Raw genomic sequence first — 24,083 nt, forward strand, 5'->3', positions numbered from 1 at the left:
CCTACATACACTGAGCCCCCACACAGCCCGCCCTACATACACACAGTGTGAGCCCCCACACAGCCCGCCCTACATACACACAGTGTGAGCCCCCACACAGCCCGCCCTACATACACACAGTGTGAGCCCCCACACAGCCCGCCCTACATACACAATACAGATGGCTATTGCGTATTTTGCTGCAAAAAAACTCAAAACACCCCGTTATTGCTTGTGGGCACATAGCCTTAAACTGACTTGATTGACAGGTATTTTTCTCCCTACCTGCTTATATAAGAGACCTTTATAATCAAGCAGATCTGGGAGTGAAGGGGCTGGAGAGAGACACTTCTCCCTGTGCCAGGCTTTTTGACAAAGTGTGTATTCGCCAAATCAAAGCAATGTTTAAAGGGTAAAACTACTGCTGCCAGAGTAGTGTGCAACTACCATTGTAGAAAATTTGACAACCAGATTGTCTGCAAAAGGTACTGTCACTCTTTGCTGCAAATGTGTATTCAGAGGCATGTCTACAGAACCTGCATTTTTGGAAATATACACAAAAGCTTTAACAGAAATGTGATATTCAGATCGAAATTTTACAGTCATATTAACGCACCACTCCAGCGCTTGCTTTGTTTTCAGCACTGGAGTGGTCCTTCTAATATAAGATCCCTACCCCCGGTCTTATAGGCGCCTTTCGGTGTCTTCAACTTTTTTTGGTGTCACTCCGGTCCCATGGCACCATCTTATGACCGCAACTTCCGACTGGCTGGAAGTCAGAAGCTATGTCACAAGCTCTCAATGTACGTCTATGAGAGCCAGAACGAGGCTCTCATAGACTTGCATTGAAGAGTGACCTCTGCACAGCTCCATGAAACACTAGAGCAATATTGAAGGTCACAAGCTGCAGGAGACCGACTGGAGTGGCGCTGATAAAAGTTGAAGACAGCCGCTGGTGAGTATAAGGGTAGGGTAAAGGACCTTAGATTAGAAGCACCACTCCAACGCTGCAATAGAAAAAAAAGCTGGAGCTGTGCTTTAATTTGCTCTTTTACACAGATATTATTTTAGAAAATCACTAACTAATGTATAGCATGTTGGTCAGCAATTAGAAGGAAATTACTGTGAAGATCTATATATCTGACATTGATCTACTTGTGAAGACAATCTTTCAAGGCGACCTGATATTTCCAAAACAGGTCACTTATTAGGGTATGAGGGTGTCCAATTCAAGGCACTATGTGCCAGATCACAGTGGCTTGTAATTTCGGCTCTTGTTCTGGTCGACTACCCATCCATTTATATCAATAATTGATCACCGAAAAAAAGAGAAGCTGAACTGCAGAGATTAACTTCCAATTAAATAGATGTGGTTTTCATGAATTAACCCTTGTAATTAAAAATATACTGTATCATAAGCATAATTACATTACATGTCAGTACATACAATAATCCAATCCTCCCTTCTATTCACTTACCTACTGTAAGGTCTAAATGGTTTCGCTCTCCTAGTGCACGTAATCTGTATAGACACCCACTTTGATAGTAATATTGAAGAAATTGTACACAACCTGCAGACAATACAGAAGAAAGAAATTACATTAGAAACATTCTGTCTATGCCCAGAAATTAGTCAAGCATTAGACAAGAACATAATCATAATCAATCATGGCAAATTTAATTCCACCAAAGCAAAAAGTGCAAGTGTTCCCAAAACACAATTTATAAAAAAAACATGTCTGCTTTAATAAATACTTGTATGCTCTGTGAAATAACAATTCAGGACCATTTTTTCTTATAACTGTTATACTCATGCTGTTACTCTGTTATTCCTATTAGAAATATATGTATAAACTGACAAATTATTCTTACTATTCCCCTTCGACGATGTCAGAATGTGCAGGGACACTCCCAAATGATTACAGTTGTCAATTTAGATATATTTCTAGGGGGAAAGACAGGGAAATAGTGCAATACGTAGTTGTAATAAACGCTCTAGAACGGTCATATTAACCATTTCCAGACCACCCATAGACTTTAGAGGTCCAATCAGTTGGCACTTTATTCTACAAGGACATTCTAAAACCTCAATGCCGAGTAATGCACACGGCTGAGAAGCTGCAAAAGCTGGCTGTCAGACACAGCTGGACTCCCCATTGAGAAGGCAGAGTGGGTTTATTACCATCACTGCTTTCCTGATCGCTGAATACACAAGGTTGAAAAAGCACTTTGTATACAGTAAAAGGAAACACGGTCACAGCTGCCACTTCCAGATACAGCTATCATGTGATCGCTGGGTGTAGGAAGGGAGCAGGAGCAGCTGGGTAGAGGACTCAGTCAGCTCTGCTATACAGCCTGGAGACTTAATTTCCTCTGTAACTAAGGCTAAAAGTACAAGCCCCAGTTACAGAGGAAATCAGCAGTAAAAAGACTTATGCGAAACATGTAAAAAATCCCCATACCCTCTAAAACAGACACGTCAGGACAGCGTGCAGATCCTCTTTAAAAGCGGGATTATTCTTTAATTGGAATGTGAACAACTCTCATTACATTTAGATAGAGATACACACGACAATTACCAATGTTCTTTCTTACTTTGATATATTGAAAATGCAAGAAACTGATTGCGAAACATCTGATACATGAGTCCATCTGGCCTATGAAAGACAAAACAAACTTTAGAACTGGACATAGATGACATGTATTTTATTTAGGACCAATATATCACAATTAATAAACGTTATTCAATATAGCTCCTCTGCACCACTGTTTATACAGCACGTATTGGACTTACCATGTAAGCATTACCCCAGATAGAAATGTGGATACATAATGGTGAGAAACCCACCAGCCTTTTATCCTGTAGAAGACAAGAAAGCAAACCTTCACAGTACGAAAACGTGATAAAGTGTCAGCAAATTGAATAGTGATGCTTCTATTCTAAAAACAAATGTTTCAGATATCCAAATGTCTGAACAATGGAGAGATTAGGACTGTAAATAAAAGCACCTTGATCCATTGCTTATGAGGATACTTTCCCTTATCGTCAATGTGCAGAAGTACCAGACCAGTAAGAAGTTGAACACTTCATCTGTGACTCTAGGAGGCAATGAATTTCAGATTTTGTTAAGTAGAATTATTCAGATTAAGTAATTCACATTGGCAAGTTTTCTTTCAGCCCTGTACACAGAATTGCATAAATAATGATTACGTGGACAACCAGCCCCTTCTAAAACTCTTTTGCCTTGTAGGACCACAGGGATTTTTTGCCTTGTAGGACCACAGGGATTTTTTCATTTTTGTGCTGCAATATTCTGAGAGCCTAAAATGATTTAAAAAGCAAAATCCCCTCTTGTCCCTGAACGTTACTCATCAACAGCGCACATTACTGTTCTAACCACTCACTGATCTGAGTGCTCATGCAGGGGTTGATGGCACACTATGCTGAACTCAGCGCACACGACACCAAGCTCAGTGACTGGCGCACACTGTTGTCATGATGTCACAGTTTTAGCCAGCCAGTCACTGAGCTCAGCTTGTACTTTACAGGCTTTGGGACCACTTTTCAGGAAGTGGACACCACTGTAACTCTTTCCGGTGGGGAAGGGGGGAGAACTGGATCACTGATTTAATGCTTTGACATACTCAGTACACCAAATAATTTTTTGCCCCTCGCTGCCAGGCAAACCACTAGAATCATGAAATCTTGTCAAGGGAAGCTGATTGGAGGCTTAGGGACACCCCCTTCCCTCTTTAATCATCTAGCGGCCACATGTGGCACTGATCTCAACATTTAGTGAGTTAAACAACCAGATCAGAAATAGCTCAGATCCCAATCATTTTCATCTGTATATCAGAGGCAGCACCCACTGCAGATGGCGCAGGCACAACTGCTGTGCTCAAACATGCACTAGACGAATATTCGTTTCCACATGCAGGAAGTGGTTAATACTAATTTTATGCTTTCCCCTTCTTACAGGTATAGGAAAATCTATTTAGAGATCCGATCATTTATAACTATACCAAACATGTAGCCGATCGGTTTTTGTTTAACAGCTGCAGGTCGTGCAGTGTAAACGCAGCCTTAGTCATTGCACCCTGCTATTCGGAAAGAAATTCATGTTGGACACCGGTCGTGCTCATTTTCTAAGCCATTTGAGTGCACTAGCTTTAGACATTTTGTGATCTACCAAATTCTTGTTTTTATGTCCACGCTACCAAAGAAACACTTCAGTAATTCAGACAATTGCTTTCTGTATAAACAATTCTGAGGTGTAGAAACTCTCAAATCTGCTCCAAGTTCTAAAATGATTTGCAAAATGCATGCACTTTTGCCCAAAAATAGGGCTTTAATGCAATGCTCTGTTCAAGTCTCATTTTAGCACTATGTCTGGTGTATGCATCAGGAAAGCCCAGAGTGCATACACTTAAAAGTACCCTATATATTAGATACCAAAAGAGTGTCTTTTTGGCATATGCTGGGTTAGTATACCTTAAAAAGGGGTTTATTCAAGATCAGAAATAGGTAACAATAGGTTAAAAGTCGTATACATTCTTAAAAACAAAGATTTTAAAATGTTATGATGTACAAATTGTTGCGGGCATCCCTGCAGTCTCAGCGTGGCCGGTTACTTGAAGGAGCAATTCGGATCTTCAGTCCCCCTGAGCTTCTTCCATTCTGCAGAAGGAAAGCTCCCTGTGAAGGAAACCATTTCTGGACCTGCAGCATAACCATGCTGTTAATCTGCAGAGCAGGAAGCCAGGGCCAGGAGTGGTGCGCTCATAAAGCTGCACATTGAGACAATCACTTTGAATTCAATTTATTTACAATGGGACTCTACAAGAAAAGTATGACACTGTAAGCCGATGCAGTCCCATACATCAGAGCCTTCTATCAAAACTATTCAACTGCAAATTTAATGTTATAATTATATGAATTCACACTGAAAATAATAAATCCCTCAAGATAAGTGAGCATGAGGTAAAAATAGAACGTTTCAATTCAATATTTGTATCCCGGAAAATGGATTTCTCACCTGTAATGAAGCACAAACCTACATGCGATGGCTCCAAGTAGCAAAATAATTGTCAAGTAAAGCTTAAATTTTTCATATTCATCTTTGTAAGCAAATCTGAAATGAAAAAGAGGCAACTGTGTAATCAATAAAACCCAAACTGATCTCACTGAAGAATTAGACCCTAAGGCTATGTGCCCACGATGCAGAAATGCTGCATATTTTTTCCGCTTCTCCCTGGCAGGAAAAAAGCATGCAGATTTTACATGCGTTTTTCCCGCCAGGTAGAAGCGTTTGTCAAGCGTTCTTCACATGCATTTCTGCATGCGGGTTATCAAGCGCTTTTCCAAGCGATTTTAGCATCACTTAGAAAAGTGCTTGACAACTTGGTCACACTATATAAATCCATGCAACCGGCATGGATTTATATAGTGTGACCAAGTAATAGTTAAAAAAAAAAAAATAATAATAATAAGAATGGTGAAAAATAAAAAATAAAGATTATACTTACCTTCCGATGGCCCCCGGTCTCCTCCTCCGCTCCGTCCGGTCTCCCCGGTGTCTCGCGGTGGTGTGAATGACCTGCAATGACGTCATTGAGTCATGTGACAGGTCACGCGACCGCCGTCAGCGGTTGTGTGACCTATCACATGACTCAATGACGTCATGTCAGGTCCTCACACCACCACGAGCCGCCCAACACACTGCACGCATGCCTGAGGAGGCCGGGGGACATCAGAAGGTTAGTATAATCTTTATTTTTTATTTTAAATTCTTCTTTTTTTACAGGTACCATGGTACCCAGGTCTGGAGGAGAGTCTCCTCTTCTCCAGATCCGGGTACCATCCGCACATTGAATCGCTTCATATCCGCATGTGCACATGTAGTGATGTGGATATTAAGTGTTTCAATGCAAGTCAATGGCGGCAATTACGCTGCGTGTCTGCAAAATTAATGGACATGCTGCGTTTTTTCTCCGCAATGATAATCCGCAGTGGAAATTTCCGCAGCAAGTGCACAGCACATGCGGATTATCATTGGGGACCATGGGGCACGTATTACCAAGCGTTTTTTTAAGCGTTTTCGCTGCGGAAATTCCACGGCAAAAACACTTGAAAAACGCATAGTGGGCACGCAGCCTAATAACCCACATGAATTTGGAGAACCAACACTCCCTATACATACATGGTTTAGAAAGGTTTATACCCCCACATGTCTAGATTATTACAGGCTCAGTTATAGAAGAGAACCAGTGCTGAATCACAAAATTATGGCATATTCAAGGATAGATGCTACTTGTTTTTGCCTTCAATCTTTTTATGATGTTTTAATGTGTGTCGAAGACTGCAACGTCTCTGCATGTTTCCAAGCCCCCTATGAAGAAAATCCCTGTAAAGTCATTAATGATGCCACAAGGAACCTTAGCAACTGCTCAAAAGCAGAAATGGCGGCTTTGCATTCAGGAACATAGTCCTTAATGTGGATTTTGTGGATCATTTTTATCAAGCTAAATTGGTCAGAATTCTGATGTAATTTGTGCCATGTGTCTAGAGGGAATCTGGTTTGCAAAAAATGAAAATGGCCTATGTGAGACACTACGCCAACATTTTGCCACAAATTTTTGGCAAAAGTTGGTATAAAAACTTAGGCTAGACAGTTTTAAAATATGCCAGATTTATTAAACAATTTGAACAAATGATAAATCTGACATTTTAAGACAGTCTAGTCAAGTTCACACAGTATAGATAAAGCTGTCTGGTGTTCATAGGTTTTAGAGACTGGGCATTGATGATGTCAGTCCTCTGATACAGTACAGGTTCAGCCCGTAAGTGTAAGATGGCCGTTGGACAGGTCTTTGAGGGGAGATATGCATCATCGAGGTTGGTAGCTTCGGTGATGTAAGCACGGGAAAGCATGCTCCAGCACAGATAGGACGTGTCAGGGACGGGTTTACGAGCAGTCAAAGAGATAGGTGGGACTGACTGCTCACATATCCCCACCCCGGGGGAATGGTCTGACAGATAAAATAGAGACCCAGTGTCTCATTCAGTGTCTGTGACTGGAGGTGTGGAGACCTCTAGTGTGTTTGTACTCTGTGCCCGAAAAGGCTGTCTTTTTGTTTGCTTATGCTGAGCGGCTTATGAAGTTCTAATAAACCAGCTTCCTGGGAAACATTAGGGCGTTCATTTAAGCGGTGTAAATGGGAAAGACAGAAGCAATGGAAAACTGTGTTGAGTGGTCAGTGTACACATGTACTTGTTCTATTATTAGTGTATACTTACTTTGCTTGATTACTAAGAAGAGTGACGTTCACATTTCCAAGCACAAGGTTTAGATATAAACTAAAAAAAAAACAAAATTGATCTGTTAAACACCTTAATAACTGACAGTACTTCCATCAAGATTCAGCCACTCAACATTTAATCAGATCGCTACAGGAGAGAAGGCTGCCATGTCACAGTATACTCAGCATTAATACCAGGATCTCGGGAAGTAACAATCATTGTTTCATATCCCTGCTCTTCACTTATCTGTTGAAATTACTTGATGTCAAATTACAACATCCCAGTTCTTAACACTATATTGCTAAAAAAAATTATTATTATTATTATTTTTTTTTTTTTTAAATATCACAATCTCTTTTAAATATCACAATCTCATCTAGTTTATGCTGGGAACCATGAAACAAATGCCTATATAAAAAGCAGTAGACAGTTTTCACTTGAGACTATTGAAAAACACGCCTAGTACTGTCTGGAGACCTATGGATTTGCTGGGTCTGCGATGTATTTCCATACCTCTGCCAGTATTGTGGCCATGTGTCTTTGCTGTAGGATTCTGTTGATACTTATCTGCACTGCCATCACATTGCAGAGAAGATGTGCAATGAATGTAAAATATGAATCCATGATTTCAGTCTCCAATTTACTACAACGTGGAGAATATAATAAATGCATGCTATGATAGCACATTTTATGTTTTTATATTGTCAGGAAAGTTAATAGCCCCATTGATCAATTCATCTTAATCACAAATACAAAGTGACAGCCGTGTGACTGTGTCCAAGATAAAAAACAAAAAACTTTAAAAAAAAATAAGGGATCCCACCCTAGGCTTTACCCATTTTGTAACTGAAATGCTCCCTCTTTCACCTTCCTATATGGACTTTTAAAAGTATTTTTTAAGAAACTGATTTCCCCTACATGACTTCACTGCTGGAAACAGTTTTCTGCAAATGTCACCTTCTCGGTATGGGACTGTCCTGGGCAGACACACAACTGGCAGCCGGAATAATGAACACGCTTACATTCTGTACACAGCATGTCTCCACTAGAAGCCCTGGTATGAGCTGCATACAATATAAAAATGTAAGCTGGTTTTCCATTTTATCTGTATTATTGGACGTCTATGAAGACAGAGTGAGGAGGCTGCCGTCCCATTCACTCAGCTGCTTATATCTTCTATTGTGTAGGAACACTGAAGTTAGAAATAATTAAAAGTAATAGGAAAAAAATGCTTAAAGTGTGCATCAATGGGCAGGATTTTCCGCATATTCGTCAAACTAAAGGGAAACCCCCATATGCAGGCAGTTACCTCCTTTGTGAGCGGAGGGGGGAGTCACAGAAGTTATTTAGAACCAGCACAGAAGCAGACAACTCTCCACTGTGAGCATGGAATAGGTGTTTGTTTATTATCTTCAAAACGTACAACGATCAAATTTTCTTTTACCCACAAGTTAAGAAAGTATATGACCCTTGTCATACTAGGCACACTCTGAAAACATTCTCCCAGCTTATCTGAACTTGTCGTTGACCTCTGATAAAGCTTCACATTTTCAAAGTGAGACACAAAGTCAAACTTGCACCAACCAAGACTTTATGGCAAAGTAGCAGAAACACATTCATGGAAACTAGAGGAGACAGCAAATCAATTTTTCCACTGAATAAGGACAAACTTTTCTCCTTGCAAAAAACAAATATCTGAACTAAGCTTTAAATAGAATCTGTGCTCAATGCTATCCTAAAAGGTAGCATAAAACAGGCAACAGACCCCAATTATAGTATTGTACTACTGGATTGCATGTGGTGGTTCACAAACCACATTTTCTGGACTGGACGCAGACCTCCTTACCTGAACACACACACACACACATACATACATATATACACACACACATACATACATATGGAAATGGAAGTGTGAACAAAGACTCAAAATTGGATGTGTGAAGCCAGCCTATTTTTTATTCTGCATAGCTTGTGAACCAAAATGTCCTCTCTCTTATGTTTATCATATTATTTATTAACTCACATTTCTCCAGTTTTGTATGTAAATATGTGTTTTATAAACCTATTAGTAAAAAAGCCATGAAAGTGTTTAATCACAAGTGATCATTAAAGGTACTGTCAGCACAGAATTACTGTCCAAACCAAGTGCAGGGGCTCGGTGCTTCATAGCCGGGCCAAACCTTTAAATACTTCTTCTCACCTGGTTGTTGTCCCTTTATCTCCACCCCCCTGTTCTTTGATTGACAGCTCTAGCTTCATAGAGGCAGAGAAGGGTGGAGATAGAAAACAAGCAGCTGGTAACGTGCGCTTAAATGATTGGCCCGCCATGAAGCTCTGAGCGCCTGCACTTGGCTAGGACAGTCATTCTGTGCTGACAGAGTCACTTCAAAGGCCACGGCTCCACTATCAATATTTGATCAGCATTTGGTCAGTATTTTTTCTCAGGAGTGGGTGATAAATGCAGAATTGGTGACTTGTTTCTATTATACCTTTTCTCTGATTGTTCCACTTCTGGTTTTGGCTCCCACTCCTGAGGAAAAAATACTGACCAAATACTGACAAAAGATCCTAGTTACTTACCGGTAACGGGATTTTACAGAGCCCATGACAGCACCACCTGAGAGAGGGTATCCGCCCACCAAGGACAGGAACCTACTGAATAAAAAGGCGGTACCTCTCCTCCGCATCAGTTTTTTGTTTCAGAGCATGAGAGGGCCTCCGAAGACAGGTTAATACATAACCACCACCTCAATATATGTACTAAACACCTTAAAAAAAGTGCACACCACAGTGATAAAGGGGAGGGAATTAATAGGGTGCTGTCATGGGCTCTGTAAAATCCCGTTACCGGTAAGTAACTAGGATCTTTTCCCCTTCTCCCATGACAGCACCACCTGAGAGATTTATAGAGATTAAATACCAGAGGGAGGGATCACCGCTTGCAACACCCTTCTACCAAAGGACAGATCAGTAGAAGAGGAAAGGTCAAGACGGTAATGTTTGTAAAATGTAGCAGGGGATGACCAAGTTGCCGCCTTACATATAATGTCGATGGGCACATCCGCCTTCTCAGCCCAGGAAGCAGCTACCGCTCTGGTGGAATGGGCCTTCAGGTTCTCAGGAACCGGCAGATTGCTAGAAGAGTAGGCTAAGGTAATAGTATCCCTGACCCATCTAGCTATGGTCCCCCTTGTAACCTTAAGTCCTTTCCTAGCCCCCTGAAAGGATATAAATAAAGCGTCACTCTTTCTCCAGGCTTTTGTCACTTCCAAATACTGGACTAACACCCTCCTAACATCTAAGGTGTGAAGCTTATATTCCTCAGAATCCCTAGGATTAGGATAGAAGGAAGGGAGAGTGATTACTTGCGTCCTATGGAACTTGGAGGCTACCTTTGGAAGATAGGCCGGGTCTGGTCTTAAGATTACTCTATCCATACATACTTGAGTGAATGGATGGTTAATGGATAGTGCGTGTAAGTCACTGACTCTACGAGCTGATGTCAGGGCCACCAATAGCGCAGTCTTTAAAGTTAAGATTTTTTCTGAAACCTTCTCTAAGGGCTCGAAGGGAGGTTTGGTTAATGCTTCCAGAACTAAATTAAGGTCCCAAGGAGGCATTCTTGGAACAGGAATAGGTCTGGATCTATGACAGGCTTTAATAAATCTAATGATCCATCTATTTGCTGCCAAGTCATAATTATACAGTGCCCCCAGAGCAGATACCTGTACCTTAAGAGTACTGGTGGCTAGTCCCATGTTTAACCCCTTCTGGAGGAATTCTAGTATGGCCTCAATAGGAACCCTCCCTTTGGCAGACTGACCCGAGGTAGACAAGAACTTAGCCCAGGTTCTACCATAGATTCTAGTTGTTATCGGCTTTCTACTTGCTAGAAGGGTAGTAACAAGATCTGGAGAAAACCCCCTTTGCGTCAATAGCGACCTCTCAAAATCCAAGCCGTCAAATGCAGGCCCGCTCTTTGGGGATGACAGACTGGGCCCTGCCTGAGGAGATCCGGGATGTCCGGAAGAACCCATGGATCTGCTTGGGACATTCTCTTCATCCAAGTGAACCATGGTCTCTTGGGCCAGAACGGGGCGATCAATATAACCCTCGCCCGTTCCTCTCGGATCTTCCTCAGGATAGTAGGGATCAGTACTAAAGGGGGAAAGGCATAAGCTAGAGTGAAATCCCACTGAATCTGCAGCGCGTCCACCGCAAACGCCCCCTCTTTTGGATTCAGGGAGCAAAAGGTTTCGGTCTTCCGATTGTGTCTGTTTGCAAACAGATCTATCTGGGGCTGTCCCCACCGATCCACAATCTGCTGAAAAACGGCTGGATTCAACTCCCACTCTCCTTGTTTCAAGATGTGACGACTCAAGAAATCGGCCTTTATGTTCTCTTCCCCTTTTATATGCAGTGCCGAGAGCGTAACCAGCCGACTCTCGGCAAACCTGAAGATCTGATCCGCTATTAACATCAGAGGGAGAGACCTGGTACCCCCCTGATGATTGATGTAGGCGACTGTTGATCTGTTGTCTGACATTATCCTGACGTGAGGACCCTGAAGAACAGAACTGAATTCTTTTAGCGCGTTTCTGGCTGCCAACAGCTCTTTCATGTTGGAAGAGAGGCTTGTCTCGCTGTCCGACCAGAGGCCTTGTACAGAACGATCCCTTAGGTGAGCTCCCCAACCTTCCGCACTTGCGTCTGTTGTAATTGTATCCGACACCTGGAAGGTCCAAGGAACCCCCAAAGATAGGTTGACCGGAGATGTCCACCAGTCCAGGGAGTTGATCACAACATCTGGAAGAGATATTTTCCCATTCAGGCGACCTTTGAGCCGCCTGTCCGCTGCCAGAATCTCCTGTTGAAGACATCTGGAATGGTGCTGGGCCCACTGAACCGCCGGAATGCAAGACGTCATTGTACCCAACAGAGACATTGCACTCCTCAGGGTGATGGTCGGATTGCTGACAATCTGAGATGTTAGGGATCTGATCTTCAGTTTCTTTTCCTCTGGCAGAAGACAGGTTTGGTTTTCCGAGTCCAGAATGAGACCCAGGAAAGACTGAACCCTCTTTGGTTCCAGCCTTGACTTCTCCAGATTTAACAGCCAACCTAGGCGTCTTAGACTGGCCATGACGTCCGCCAGGGCTAGAGCACAGAGTTGACTTGATCTGCCCACTACTAAGAAGTCGTCCAGATAAGGGATGACTAAAATATCTCTTTCCCTCAAGTGCGCTGTGACCTCCAGAATGATTTTTGTGAAGACTCTCGGCGCCATGGAAATGCCAAAGGGAAGAGCTGCGAACTGAAAATGCCTTACGTGCCTGCCGAATTGTACAGCTACTCTTAGAAACTGTTGATGATCTGGCAAAATCGGGACGTGGTAGTAGGCGTCCTTCAGATCGAGGACGCACATAAAACAGTCCGGAAATAACATCTTTATGGCTGATTTTATTGTTTCCATCTTGAAAGGCCTGTAGATTAAATGGTCGTTCAGTCTCTTTAAGTTCGCAATGGTCCTGAAGGAGCCGTCCGGCTTCTTTATTAGGAAGAGGGTCGAATAGAATCCTCTTCCTTGCTCGGGTGCAGGTGTTTCCACCAGAACTCCTTTCCTGAGCAGAGAGAGAACTTCCTGCTGTAAGGCTATCTGTTCCACTAAACCTCTGGGGGCTGATATTTTGACAGTGTTCTTGGGCCTGCTCTTGAACTCTAGTGTGAGCCCCCTCCTGATTATCCCCAAGATCCAAGAATTGGATGAAATTTTCTTCCAGGCAGGCAGGAAGTGGGACAATCTTCCTCCCACCTGGGGGGAACTGTCACTTAGGGGCTTTCTTATTCTCGGAGGAGGGACCCCCAAACATGAAGCCTCTGCTATACGGCTTTCGGTCTTTCCAGCTACCTTGGTCTCTGGGAGCTTTACTGCGGCTGTATTTTCTCTTCCGAAAGGAACTGTTAAATCGGGAACCAGACACCGTGGGAAATCCATGTTTTTTGTCTGCGGCTTTATCTAGGATGTCATCTAGACCTTTGCCGAACAAGAAGTCCCCCTCACAAGGGATTGAGCACAGTTTAGACTTTGACTGCACATCTCCTGGCCAGCTCTTGAGCCATAGCGCCCTACGGGCTGCATTAGAGAGGTTTGCAGACCGGGCAGCCAGCCTAACTGAATCTGCCGATGCATCTGCCAGGAATGCAGCCGCTCCCTGCACAAGAGGAAGGTCTGATAGAATTTTCTCCCTGGACACATTCCCCCTGATCTGGTCTTCCAATTGTTGAAGCCAGATCATCATAGATCTAGCAGTGCAGGTCGCTGCTACTGCCGGTTTAAGGGCCCCTGCTGACGACTCCCAGGTTTGCTTAAGGAAGGACTCCGCTTTTTTAGCCAGCGGGTCTTTTAAGGCTCCTAAATCCTCAAAGGGCAGAGTGGATTTTTTTGAAGATTTTGAAATGGCCACGTCAATCTTAGGGGTTTTGTCCCATTTAGCCGCATCCTCATCCTCAAAGGGGTACCTCCGCTTGGAGGATGACGGCAGCTGACCCTTCCTCTCCGGTTTCTTCCATTCCCTTTCTATCAGAGATTTAATCCTGTCATTGACCGGGAATGAGCGTCTCCTCCTTTGGTCTAAGCCCCCGAACATAACATCCTGGACTGTTCTGGGCACTTTGGTATCGGTAATACCCATAGTCCCTCTGACGGCTTTAACTAGTCTCTCAGTATAATCAACCGAAAAACAAGGTCTGCCCCCCCCATTATCATCCGAAGACTCCGATGACGATGAGGAGTGATTAGAGGAGGAAGGCAGTTCTCTCGTAAAACGGGACTCCACTGATTCCTCTGATTCTGAAGAAACTAGTTTTCGCTTCTTCTTTTTGAGTGAGGTTAAGCCTCTTAAAGACTCTCTGACCTCTGTCTGGATTAGATCCTTTAATTCTAAAGAAAACCTGGGGGACTCCTCTGCAATGGTTTTCTGAATACAGTCTGAGCATAGGTTTATGGCATAGGAGGTGGGAAGACCGATTTTGCATAAAGCACACTCCCTGTTTTTATTTTTAGCACTACACTTCTTCGCCTCCTGCCCCAAGAAATAAAAGGAGAAGAAGGAGGAAAAGAGAGAGAGAGAGAGAAGAGCACATTATTCAAGGTGAGACTTTCACGAAGATCACTCACCACACTGCCGATCAGACTAGGGTACCGGAGGCGGTGGTTGCCGTTCACATGAGGGCTCCCATCTGGCAGAGGTCGACTGACGAAGTCTTTTCTGACCAGTCTTGCCGGAACTCGTACGCCCCTCACTGCTGTGACTTTGTCGATGGGAAGATTCCCGTTCCATTTGTTTGAGCTGCTTGCGCTGCTTTGATGGCTGTGGCTGCTGCTGTACTTCCTGTGGCGGTGACAGCTGCTGCCCAGGTGACTGCGGTTCCTCATTCATCATGGCGGGGATGCAGACACCGCCATCCTGATTGCTCCCCATCCTTAAAAGCAGTAGGGCTCCACCTCCTTTAGGCTCCTCCCCTTCCGGCAGCGTGCTCATCTCCCTTTTTCCTTTTTTTTTTTTTTAATTTTAGCCAGCTGGCGCGCTACCCGCAGATCCACCTGCCTCTGCGCGTGCGCAGCCCAGCGGCACCCGGCGCGCTTGCAGCGGGATGACAGCTTCCCACCCGCGCATGCGCAGACCCGGTTTCTGGCGCACTCCGTGATAGGGCGCGTCAGCACCCCGCGCGTGCGCAGCCCGGACTTCCGGCGCGCTCCGTCAGAGGGTGCGACGCGACCCCCACGTGCGCAGCCCGGAAGACCTGCCGGCCGGCGCGCTCAGTTCATCTTTGCGAGGCGCAGACCCGGCCGCAGGCCCCGGCGCACGCGGGGAGGCATCCGAAGGAAAACAGCACCTCCTCCCCACACGCAGACCCGGGCAGCAGCCAGACGGGCTGGGAACAGGGACCATCTGCTGCTTCCACGGCCTCCAGGCCGCACCGTCCATAATCCAGGTACGTGAGGTACCACCTGGTGAGGCTCCCATCAGGGACAGGAACCAAAAACTGATGCGGAGGAGAGGTACCGCCTTTTTATTCAGTAGGTTCCTGTCCTTGGTGGGCGGATACCCTCTCTCAGGTGGTGCTGTCATGGGAGAAGGGGAAAATACTGATAGTGGGGCTGTGGCCTTAGGGCAAAAGTGGAATTCCATCGATCACACTTTTATGTAAAATCAAGTAATATGCCATTAACATGAATTATGGAAATACCCTATGTACAGTTGAGTAAAAAGATTCACTGGACCTTGGTCTAGCGGCCACTTGAATAATTCATGGCCACTTCGCCACAGCCCTGAGAACCTCTTCCTATCTGCAGCATCCCCGTCGCTTCTTCTGATTAGTAGGCCCCCCATCATGCAGCCACGACATTGTAACAACGTCAAGGGGCCTTCTAATCAGTAGAGGAGCCAAATGTGCTGCAGGTAAAAAGTGGTTAACAGTGGTCCGGCTCGACGACCACAAATTACCAATATGGCAACTGAACCAGAGTCCTGCAGATTCTTTTTGTTCACCTGTAACCCTACATAAATAAGTTTGCTCTCAAAATGATAAAATGCAAGCTACGATTCTCAACTTACCCATTTTTCTTTGGCAAATAGGCTTCCATGTCAAAAAACACATTGTGCCTCTCTTTTATGGTGCTATCTATTTGTTGGATGAGGTCAGTCTCTCCAAGGCTTGCTGACTGTTTATGTCTTGATGGAAAAACATGAGAGTATAAGATGATAACATAGAAGTTGACGAAATACAAAACAAAGAAAGCAGTATTTTTTTTTAAAGCAATACAAACTATGATACTGAAATATACTATCATCAACTGTTCATATGTTTATACACTTTTTATAGCAGACTGCAGACTAATTTTGTTTGCTCTTTAAGCAAATAACCCTGCGGGAATTTATTGGCTATAAAGGGTCACCGATGAGAGAACTTGCCACATGTATTCACACATCTATTGCGAGAGCATTATGACTAGATCCGGATTTATAGAATATTGTTTGGTTACTACTAAATTGCAGCGTTATTATATTAATACTATGTGCCCAAAATACTCATTTTACAATTAAAATTTATCTCAGGTTTTTGCTACGTAATATTAGAGCAGCATAACGTAGGGGCAAAGACCCTGATTTCAGCAATATATCACTTACTAGGCTGTGTTACTGTTTAAAAAAAAACAGTGTTTTATCAGCAGGAGATTATCACTAGAGAACTAGTTGTCTCATGCCATTTACTTCTGATCTGTGTAATTTCACCCACACCACTGATTGGCAGCTTTCTGTGTACACTGTGCATAGGCAGAAAGCTGCCTATCAGTGGTGTGGGTGGGTTATACAGAGCTCAGGAGTCTGAATAATGCTACATCTACAGCAGAGAAAACTGCACACAGACCAGTAAGAGAAACATCGCTGGAATCAGGGTTTCTATCCCTACATCATAATGTTTACAGATTACACGGTAAAAACCTGGTGACAGATTCCCTTTAATTTTGCAGCACTCTCACACAGAAGCAGCTGGAGCCTCTTTTAAGCTGTATCAGACACAAGTAATATACTTGTTATCTCAGGAGAATTCATACTACAAGTAGCAGCATGAATAGCACAGATGTAAACAGAAAAACAATAAACAGCAGTATAAATTACTGTCATTTCTTTCCATTACAAAACCAGCTAAATATTGGACTGCAAAATGTAAGAAGTGTTACAATCTATTACCAGGAACGTAGGTTTGATATAACTTTCACCCCAAATAAACTAAAGTTTGTTATAGACATAAAACCATAATTCTTTAATAAGGGGGTTCTTTAAAATGGATGGCCGACCTACCTTGCTGGGATACCACTCTAAGCAGGTGATTTTCAGTAGTGGCCAAAGCCGGTCTCCCCACAATCTAATATGGATAGGGCATATATACACAATATATAAATGCTAGCAAACACCTTTAGTGTAAGCTCCAGTTTTGATAAATCTCCCTAAGGAAATTTCAGTCGTTGCCCACAGTAACTAATCAGATTACTACGTTTATATTTAATTGTCCTTTGGAAAAATGAAATCAGCAACCGTATTAGTTCATTTTAAATTAATGTGAATTTTATATATATTAACCGCTTCCCGACCGCCCACTGTATATAAACGTCGGCGCTGCCTGGGCTCTGTGCAGCGCCGACGTTTATGAACGGTCGGTGGTCCCGCAGCCCTCAGGACCCCCAGGGTCCTGCAAGCGCTGCAGGCGCAGTGCAGAGCGACAGCTCTGACAGGGGACATCATCGGGACCTGATTGGAAAAGGTCCCAATGATGTTAACCCTTTGCTATCTTCTATATGCCGCGATCTATAGTGATCGCGGCATTTAGAAGATAGTGAGAGGAGAGGGGGTCGTCCACTTACCTCTCCGACGGCCCCCTGATGTCTGACAGGACCTGCCGTTGTCATGGCAGCTGGAGGTCACATGACAGCCTCCGGATCTGCCATGTATGGTGTCCTGCTAGACTCAGGCTGCAGCTGAAGTCTAGCAGGAGACACTGACTGTGAAACGGTCAGCAAAGTTCTCATGCAATGCAATACATGGCTGTTGCATTGCATGAGAACAGTGATTAGAAAAATAAAAATTAATGTCCCATACAGGACTAAGTAAAAATGTAAAAAAAAGTCTAAAATATGTTTTCAAACTGTTAAAAAAAAAAAAAAACACAAAATAAATAAAAATAAATAAAATATTAAACCAATAAATCCGTATATTTATGCAAAAACAAAAAAAAAAGTACACATATTTGGTATCGCCGCGTCCGAAACAACCCGATCTATAAAACTGTCACACTAATTAACTCCTTCTGTGCACACCGTAATAAAAATAAAAAAAACGGAGCAAAAAGCTATGCTTTTTCATCATATCGCCAAACAAGTGGAAAAAAATGCGATCAAAAAGCCAAATGGAAATAAAAATGGTACCGCGAAAACGTCATCTTGTTCCGCAAAAAAAAAGCCGCCATACAGCTCCATCTGCCGAAAAATAAAAAAGTTATAGCTCTCAGAATAAAGCAATGCAAAAAAAATATTTTTTCTATAAAATTGTTTTGTGTAAAAGCGCCAAAACATAAAAAAAATAATATACAGTAAGTGTAGTATCGCTGTAAACGTACTGACCCAAAGAATAATGCTGCCTGCAGAAAGGCATAAAAAAAAAACCTCAAAAAAACAATTCCTGAATTGTTGGTTTTTGTTAATTTTACCTCCCAAAAAACGGAATAGAAAGCGATCAAAAAATGTCACGTACCCAAAAATGGTACCAATAAAAATGTCAACTCGTCCTGCAAAAAACAAGCCGTCACATGACTGTCGGCCGAAATATGGCAAAATTATAGCTCAAAATATGGCGATGCAAAAACTAGATTTTGCAAAAAAAAGCGTCTTTTAGTGTATGTGTGACAGCAGTCAGTCATAAAAACCCGATATCAATCTGGTATCTCTAATCGCACCGACCCGAAGAATAAAGTAATCTCATCACTTATACCGCACGAGGAACGGCGTAAAAAATAAATAAAAACAATCCTTCACCTGCTACTGATTTGTTTATTATGTCTCCCAAAGATCGCAGTAAGGTTCTGCTCACATTTATCCTGCGCTCTGCGCTGAGCACTTACACCAGAGTTTCCGTGTAAATCTCTGAAATACGTGATTCAGATGGAACCCATGACGGAAGATTCCCTGTAATGAGGCAGATATAGGCCACTGTGGATGCCGTCTGGCCTGTGATCCCACGGTGTCAGTTTTTTTAGGCGTTCATAAAAGTGCGGTTGGCCACAATTTTGTGCACTTCTGAAAAAAAGGACAACGCTAAACAGAGGCCAGACGGAGTCCAGAGTAACTCTGCTGCCTCATTACAGTGACTGGATCCCGCAGGGGTTTCATCTGAATTACATCACTTGGAAATTTAGATGGAAACCCCGATGTAAGTGCTCAGCATAGAGCGCCGGATAAACAATATGTAAAATGTTCCCAATAAAAGCTAGTCCCCACTCAGGTCCATCATCTGTTAAAAATATAAGGGACTTCCAAGTTACTGGTAGCAGAAAGGCTCTGAAAAAGCGAAATGGCCCTTGCCCCCCAAAAGAAATTAAGAAAATTTTGTGCTCCCAAATCCAAATGCCTATTCTACAATAATTTGTTCTCCAATTGTCAAATAGCGCTCCGTCCCTCCCAGATCTCGCCGTATGGCTAAGCGGTACGATACAGCCACATATGGGGTATTGCCACTTTTAGAAGAAATTGTGTGACACATTTCGGCACCATTTTTACCCATTGCCCTGTGTGAAAATGTAAAATCTGAGGGTAAAATATTTTTTTGTGGTAAAAATATAATTAGGTTTTTTTCATTGCCCAATGGTATAAATTAAAAAATACTCACTACTTCCCTAGATGAATTCCTTGAGAGGTGTAGTTTACAAAATGGGATCACTTGTGGGGGTTTCTGCTGTTTTGGCATGTCAGCGACTCTTCAAATGTGACATGGTGTCTGCAACCTATCCCAGCCAACATAGCGCTCCTTTCTCTTCCGAACCCTGCCGTACACCAAAGCAGTGGTTTCCCCCCACATATGGGGTATCGGCGTACTCAGGAGAAATTGCACAACAAATTTCATGGTGCAATTTCTCCTGTTATCCTTAGGATAATGCAAAATTAGGGGATGAAAAACATTATTTGTGGGCAAAATGTGAACATTTTATTTTTACAGCTCAGTATTATAAACTTCTGTGAAGCACCTGGGGGTTCAAGGTGCTCACCACACATCTAGATCAGTTCCCTAAGGGGTCTAGTTTCCAAAATGGTGTCACTTGTGGGGGGTTTCCACTGTTTAGGTACATTAGGGGCTCCCCAAATGAGACATGGCGTCCGCTAATTTTTCAAACAAATTTTACATTCAAAAAGTCTAATGCCGCTCCTTCCCTTCCGAACCCTGCAGTGCGCCCAAACAGTGGTTTTCCCTCACATATGGGGTATCAGCGCGCTCATGAGAAATTGCACTACAAATTGTGTAGTCCATTTTTTCCTGTTACCCTTGTGAAAATAAAAAAAATGGATCTAAAGTAACATTTTTGTGAAAAAAAGTTAAATGTTCATTGTTTTCTTCCACATTCCAAAAATTCCCGTGAAACACCTGAAGGGTTAATAAACTTTTTGAATGTGGTTCTGAGCACCTTGAGGGGTGCAGTTTTTAGAATGGTGTCACTTTTGGGTATTTTCTGTCATAAAGGCCCCTTAAAGTCACTTCAAATAAGTTGTGGTCCCTAAAAAAATGTTTTTGTAAATTTTGTTGGAAAAATGAGAAATCGCTGGTCAACTTTTAACCCTTATAGCTTCCTAACAAAAAAAAATTTGGTTCCAAAATTGTACTGATGTAAAGTAGACATGTGGGAAATGCTATTTATTAACCATTTTGTGTGACATGAAAGGGCATGAAAATTCAAAGTTTGAAAATTTTCAAAATTTTCACCAAATTTCCCATTTTTTCACAAATAAACCCAAGTGATATCAAAGAAATTTTACTACTATCATGAAGTACAATATGTCACGAAAAAACAATCTCAGAATCAGCGGGATCCGTTGAAGCGTTCCAGAGTAATTACTTCATAAAGTGACAGTGGTCAGAATTGAAAAAATTGGCCTGGTCACGAAGGCAAAAACAGGCTTTGGCGCGAAGTGGTTAAAAAACAAAACAAAAAAAACAAATCTTACATTTTTAGGCTGCCTTTTAAATCCGCCAAGCGCCTTTTATGCTTGTTTATGGAGCCAGTGCACACACTTTGAAGAGTGTTCAGTTCTTCCAACTTCTGTTTGTATATCTTGTGTGTTTCCTAATAAACAGAACAGATACATTAAACGAACAGTGGTTTGAAAAAGTGTTTGACCCCTTCTTGATTTCTTATTCTTTTGCATGTTTGTCAAGCTTAAATGTTTCAGATCACAAAACATATTTAAATATTAGACAGATAACATAAGTAAACACAAAATACATTTTTTAAATGAACGTCTTTATCATTAAGGGAAAAAGAAATCTAAATCTACAGGGCCCTGTGTGAAAAAGTGATTGCCTCCTTAAAACATAAATTAACCGTAGTTTATCACATCTTTAGGAAGCGGAGTTCAATTTCCCAAGCCCCATGCAGGCCTGATTACTGCCACACCTATTCTGAATCAAGAAATCACTTAAATAGGACTTGCCTGACAAACTGAAATACAACAAAAGATCCTCAAAGGCTAGACATTATGCTGCGATCCAAAGAAATACAGGGACAAATGGATGTGATTATATACAGTTTACATCCAGTACATATCCAGGCCGCTGCTGTGTATGGTACTATATGTCTAAGTGCATTCAGCCACACTTTAGTGTTGGGACTTCTGTAGGTTTTATACTATTTTGTTCTGAGCTTGTGAGAGACAAATAGTTGACGCAAGTTTTTGCACTTTTATATACGTGTGTCCTCTTTCCCTATAATGTGTAATACTACCGGTAGCATTTCAAATGTTGAGATCTTTATGGGAAAGGACCACAAGACATACCATACAATAAGGGAAGGTGTTTTCAGTCGCCATTTGACTTTGAAAAGAAGTGGGTATATATAGGCACCTCCTTATAGTTCCCTGTTTGGATACAGGGACTACTCTGCATCATGTGTGAGCATCATTTTTTGCACTTTTTTGAACACAAAACGTTTTTAAAGGTATTTAATAAAGGTTATTTTTTAACACTCTATATACAGTCAGTACCATACGCTACATTTCCCTACTTAAATATTTTGGTAACTATACCCTTGCTATAGCTAGAATTTACAGGCCACCATACACATCACATTAAAGGCAACCTGTCAGCAGCTTTTTGGTATGTAATCTAATGACAGCATGCTGTAGGGGTTAGTGTGCTTTCACACTGTGTTAAAGCACCCGTTCGTTGGTCCCACAAAAAGGGATTCGGGGATATGCGCCGACGGGGCCATAGATTATAATGGCACCGACAGAGCGAACGTGTGCTTTGTCATGTATCATTTTCGGGCGTGAACTCCTACTGGTGCCGGACACTCAGACGTAGTTGATTTGAATAGGAGGCAGGTGCGCTGTACCCAGCCGCAGCCACTAACAGAAGACGGAGCAATTCCACAACTGAGCAGTTCTGGCCGGCGGCACCAAGAACAGCTGATCAGAGGGGGTGGAGAGTGTCAGACCCCAATCAATCAGACCTTGATGACCTATACTAAGGATAGGTCATCAATGATAAAGTGTCGGACAACATCTTTAATGTGCATGGGGGAGTTGGCAGATATGATTGTTGGATGAATGTGTGTTCAGGCAATGGTTATCTCTTGTGTATGGACACCATAAATCTTACTTAACAGACTCTGACAATTCCACATTTAAACTAACCAATGTACTCAAAGAGCACATTTAGAACATGAGTAAGGTAAAAGACCTTTACGTCTTGTATCATATCTTATTCATTTGCGGAAACGCAAAATTAATGAACATGCTGCGGATTTTTGACCACAGCATATACGCTCAATGACTCATCACATGACTCAATGACTTCACCGCAGGTCCTGCACACAACAGCGTGAGCCGCTCAAGACTCCGGACGGGGCAGAGAATGCATCGGAAGGCGAGTATAAACTTTATTTTTTTTTATTTTTTACCATTCTGATTCTTTTTTTTTTTAACTATTACTTGGTCACACTATATAAATCCATGCCGGTTCCATGGATTTATATAGTGTGAACAAGTTGTCAAGCAATTTTCCAAGTGATGCTTAAATCACTTGGAGAAGTGCTTGATAACCCGCATGCGGAAATGCATGAAAAGACGCCTCACAAACGCTTCTACCTGGCGGGAAAACCGCATGTAAAATCCGCATGCGATTTTCCCGCCAGGGAGAAGCGTAAAAAATATGCTTCAGTTCCGCAACGTGGGCACTTAGCCTTATACACATAGACCCATTCAAATCTATGGGTCTGCGCACATGTCAGTGTGTTTGTGTGAAAAACAAGTAGACATGTCTGTTTTCTGCCAGCAGCACGGTCCGCAATACGACTTGCACACGTGCACACTGATAACACAAGAATATGTCAGTGTGACACGAACCAGCATCTGGGAAAGCTTTACAGTTAGCTCTGTTCCCAGGCGCCAGCTGCTGAATCCAACTCTCATCATTATTGCTGGTATCCCTGCGATCAGCGAGACGTTGATGAGAGTAGGAGTCAGCACCCGCTGTCTGTGTGTAAGCGCGTATTAAATAAATGAAGGAATAAAAAAAAAAAAATGGCGTGGGGTCCCCCTTATTTTTCCTAACCAGCTAAGCAGACAGCTGGGGGCTGGTGTTAATATTCTGGGAAGGGGCCAATAGCCATAAAAGGTTCCCAGCCTATTAATAACAGCTCACAGCTGTTTGCTTAGCCTTTACTGGTTATTAAAACGGGGGAAGCAAAAATAAATAAATAAATAAATGATGTGGGTTCCCCCCTATTTTTTAATAACCAGCAAAGGCTAAACAGACAGCTGTGAGCTTCGGTAACACAGACAGCTGTGTTAACGCAGTTCATAGGCCAGTTCACACAGAGCCAACCGTGGGAACCAACCGCTGCCTGTGACCTGCGGTAACTTTAATTAAGTCACCGCTTGTCACTTCAGCCAGAAATTTCTCACAGTACTCTCACTGTGTTCCAGCTGGCGTGTCGAGTGGTAACATTACTGTATTACACATGGACATGAATAGCA

The 24,083-nt window shown here is 42.6% G+C and overlaps 1 protein-coding gene across 2 annotated transcripts in view; it reads right to left on the minus strand.

Moving 5' to 3' along the window:
• Positions 1–24,083, minus strand: part of TMEM120B (transmembrane protein 120B) — a 72,738-nt gene that overhangs the window by 19,053 nt on the left and 29,602 nt on the right. Inside the window, exons 2-9 of one of the 2 annotated variants that reach the window (XR_012319795.1) lie at positions 21,054–21,172; positions 15,901–16,017; positions 7,277–7,336; positions 5,016–5,111; positions 2,989–3,078; positions 2,774–2,839; positions 2,559–2,636; positions 1,458–1,550 (exon numbers count right to left, since the gene is read on the minus strand). Coding sequence is in view for 1 of the 2 variants with exons in the window: in XM_073676272.1 (XP_073532373.1) it covers positions 1,458–1,550; positions 2,575–2,636; positions 2,774–2,839; positions 2,989–3,078; positions 5,016–5,111; positions 7,277–7,336; positions 15,901–16,017; positions 21,054–21,172 (703 nt within the window). In the remaining variant the exon portion in view is untranslated. The remainder of the gene's footprint in view (positions 1–1,457; positions 1,551–2,558; positions 2,637–2,773; positions 2,840–2,988; positions 3,079–5,015; positions 5,112–7,276; positions 7,337–15,900; positions 16,018–21,053; positions 21,173–24,083) is intronic. The other variant, XM_073676272.1, reaches the window with a different exon arrangement.

Source organism: Phyllobates terribilis, unplaced genomic scaffold, assembly GCF_046119375.1.
Source record: "Phyllobates terribilis strain yellow unplaced genomic scaffold, ASM4611937v1 Scaffold_1__5_contigs__length_1240528914, whole genome shotgun sequence".
Taxonomy (NCBI): Eukaryota; Metazoa; Chordata; class Amphibia; order Anura; family Dendrobatidae; genus Phyllobates; species Phyllobates terribilis.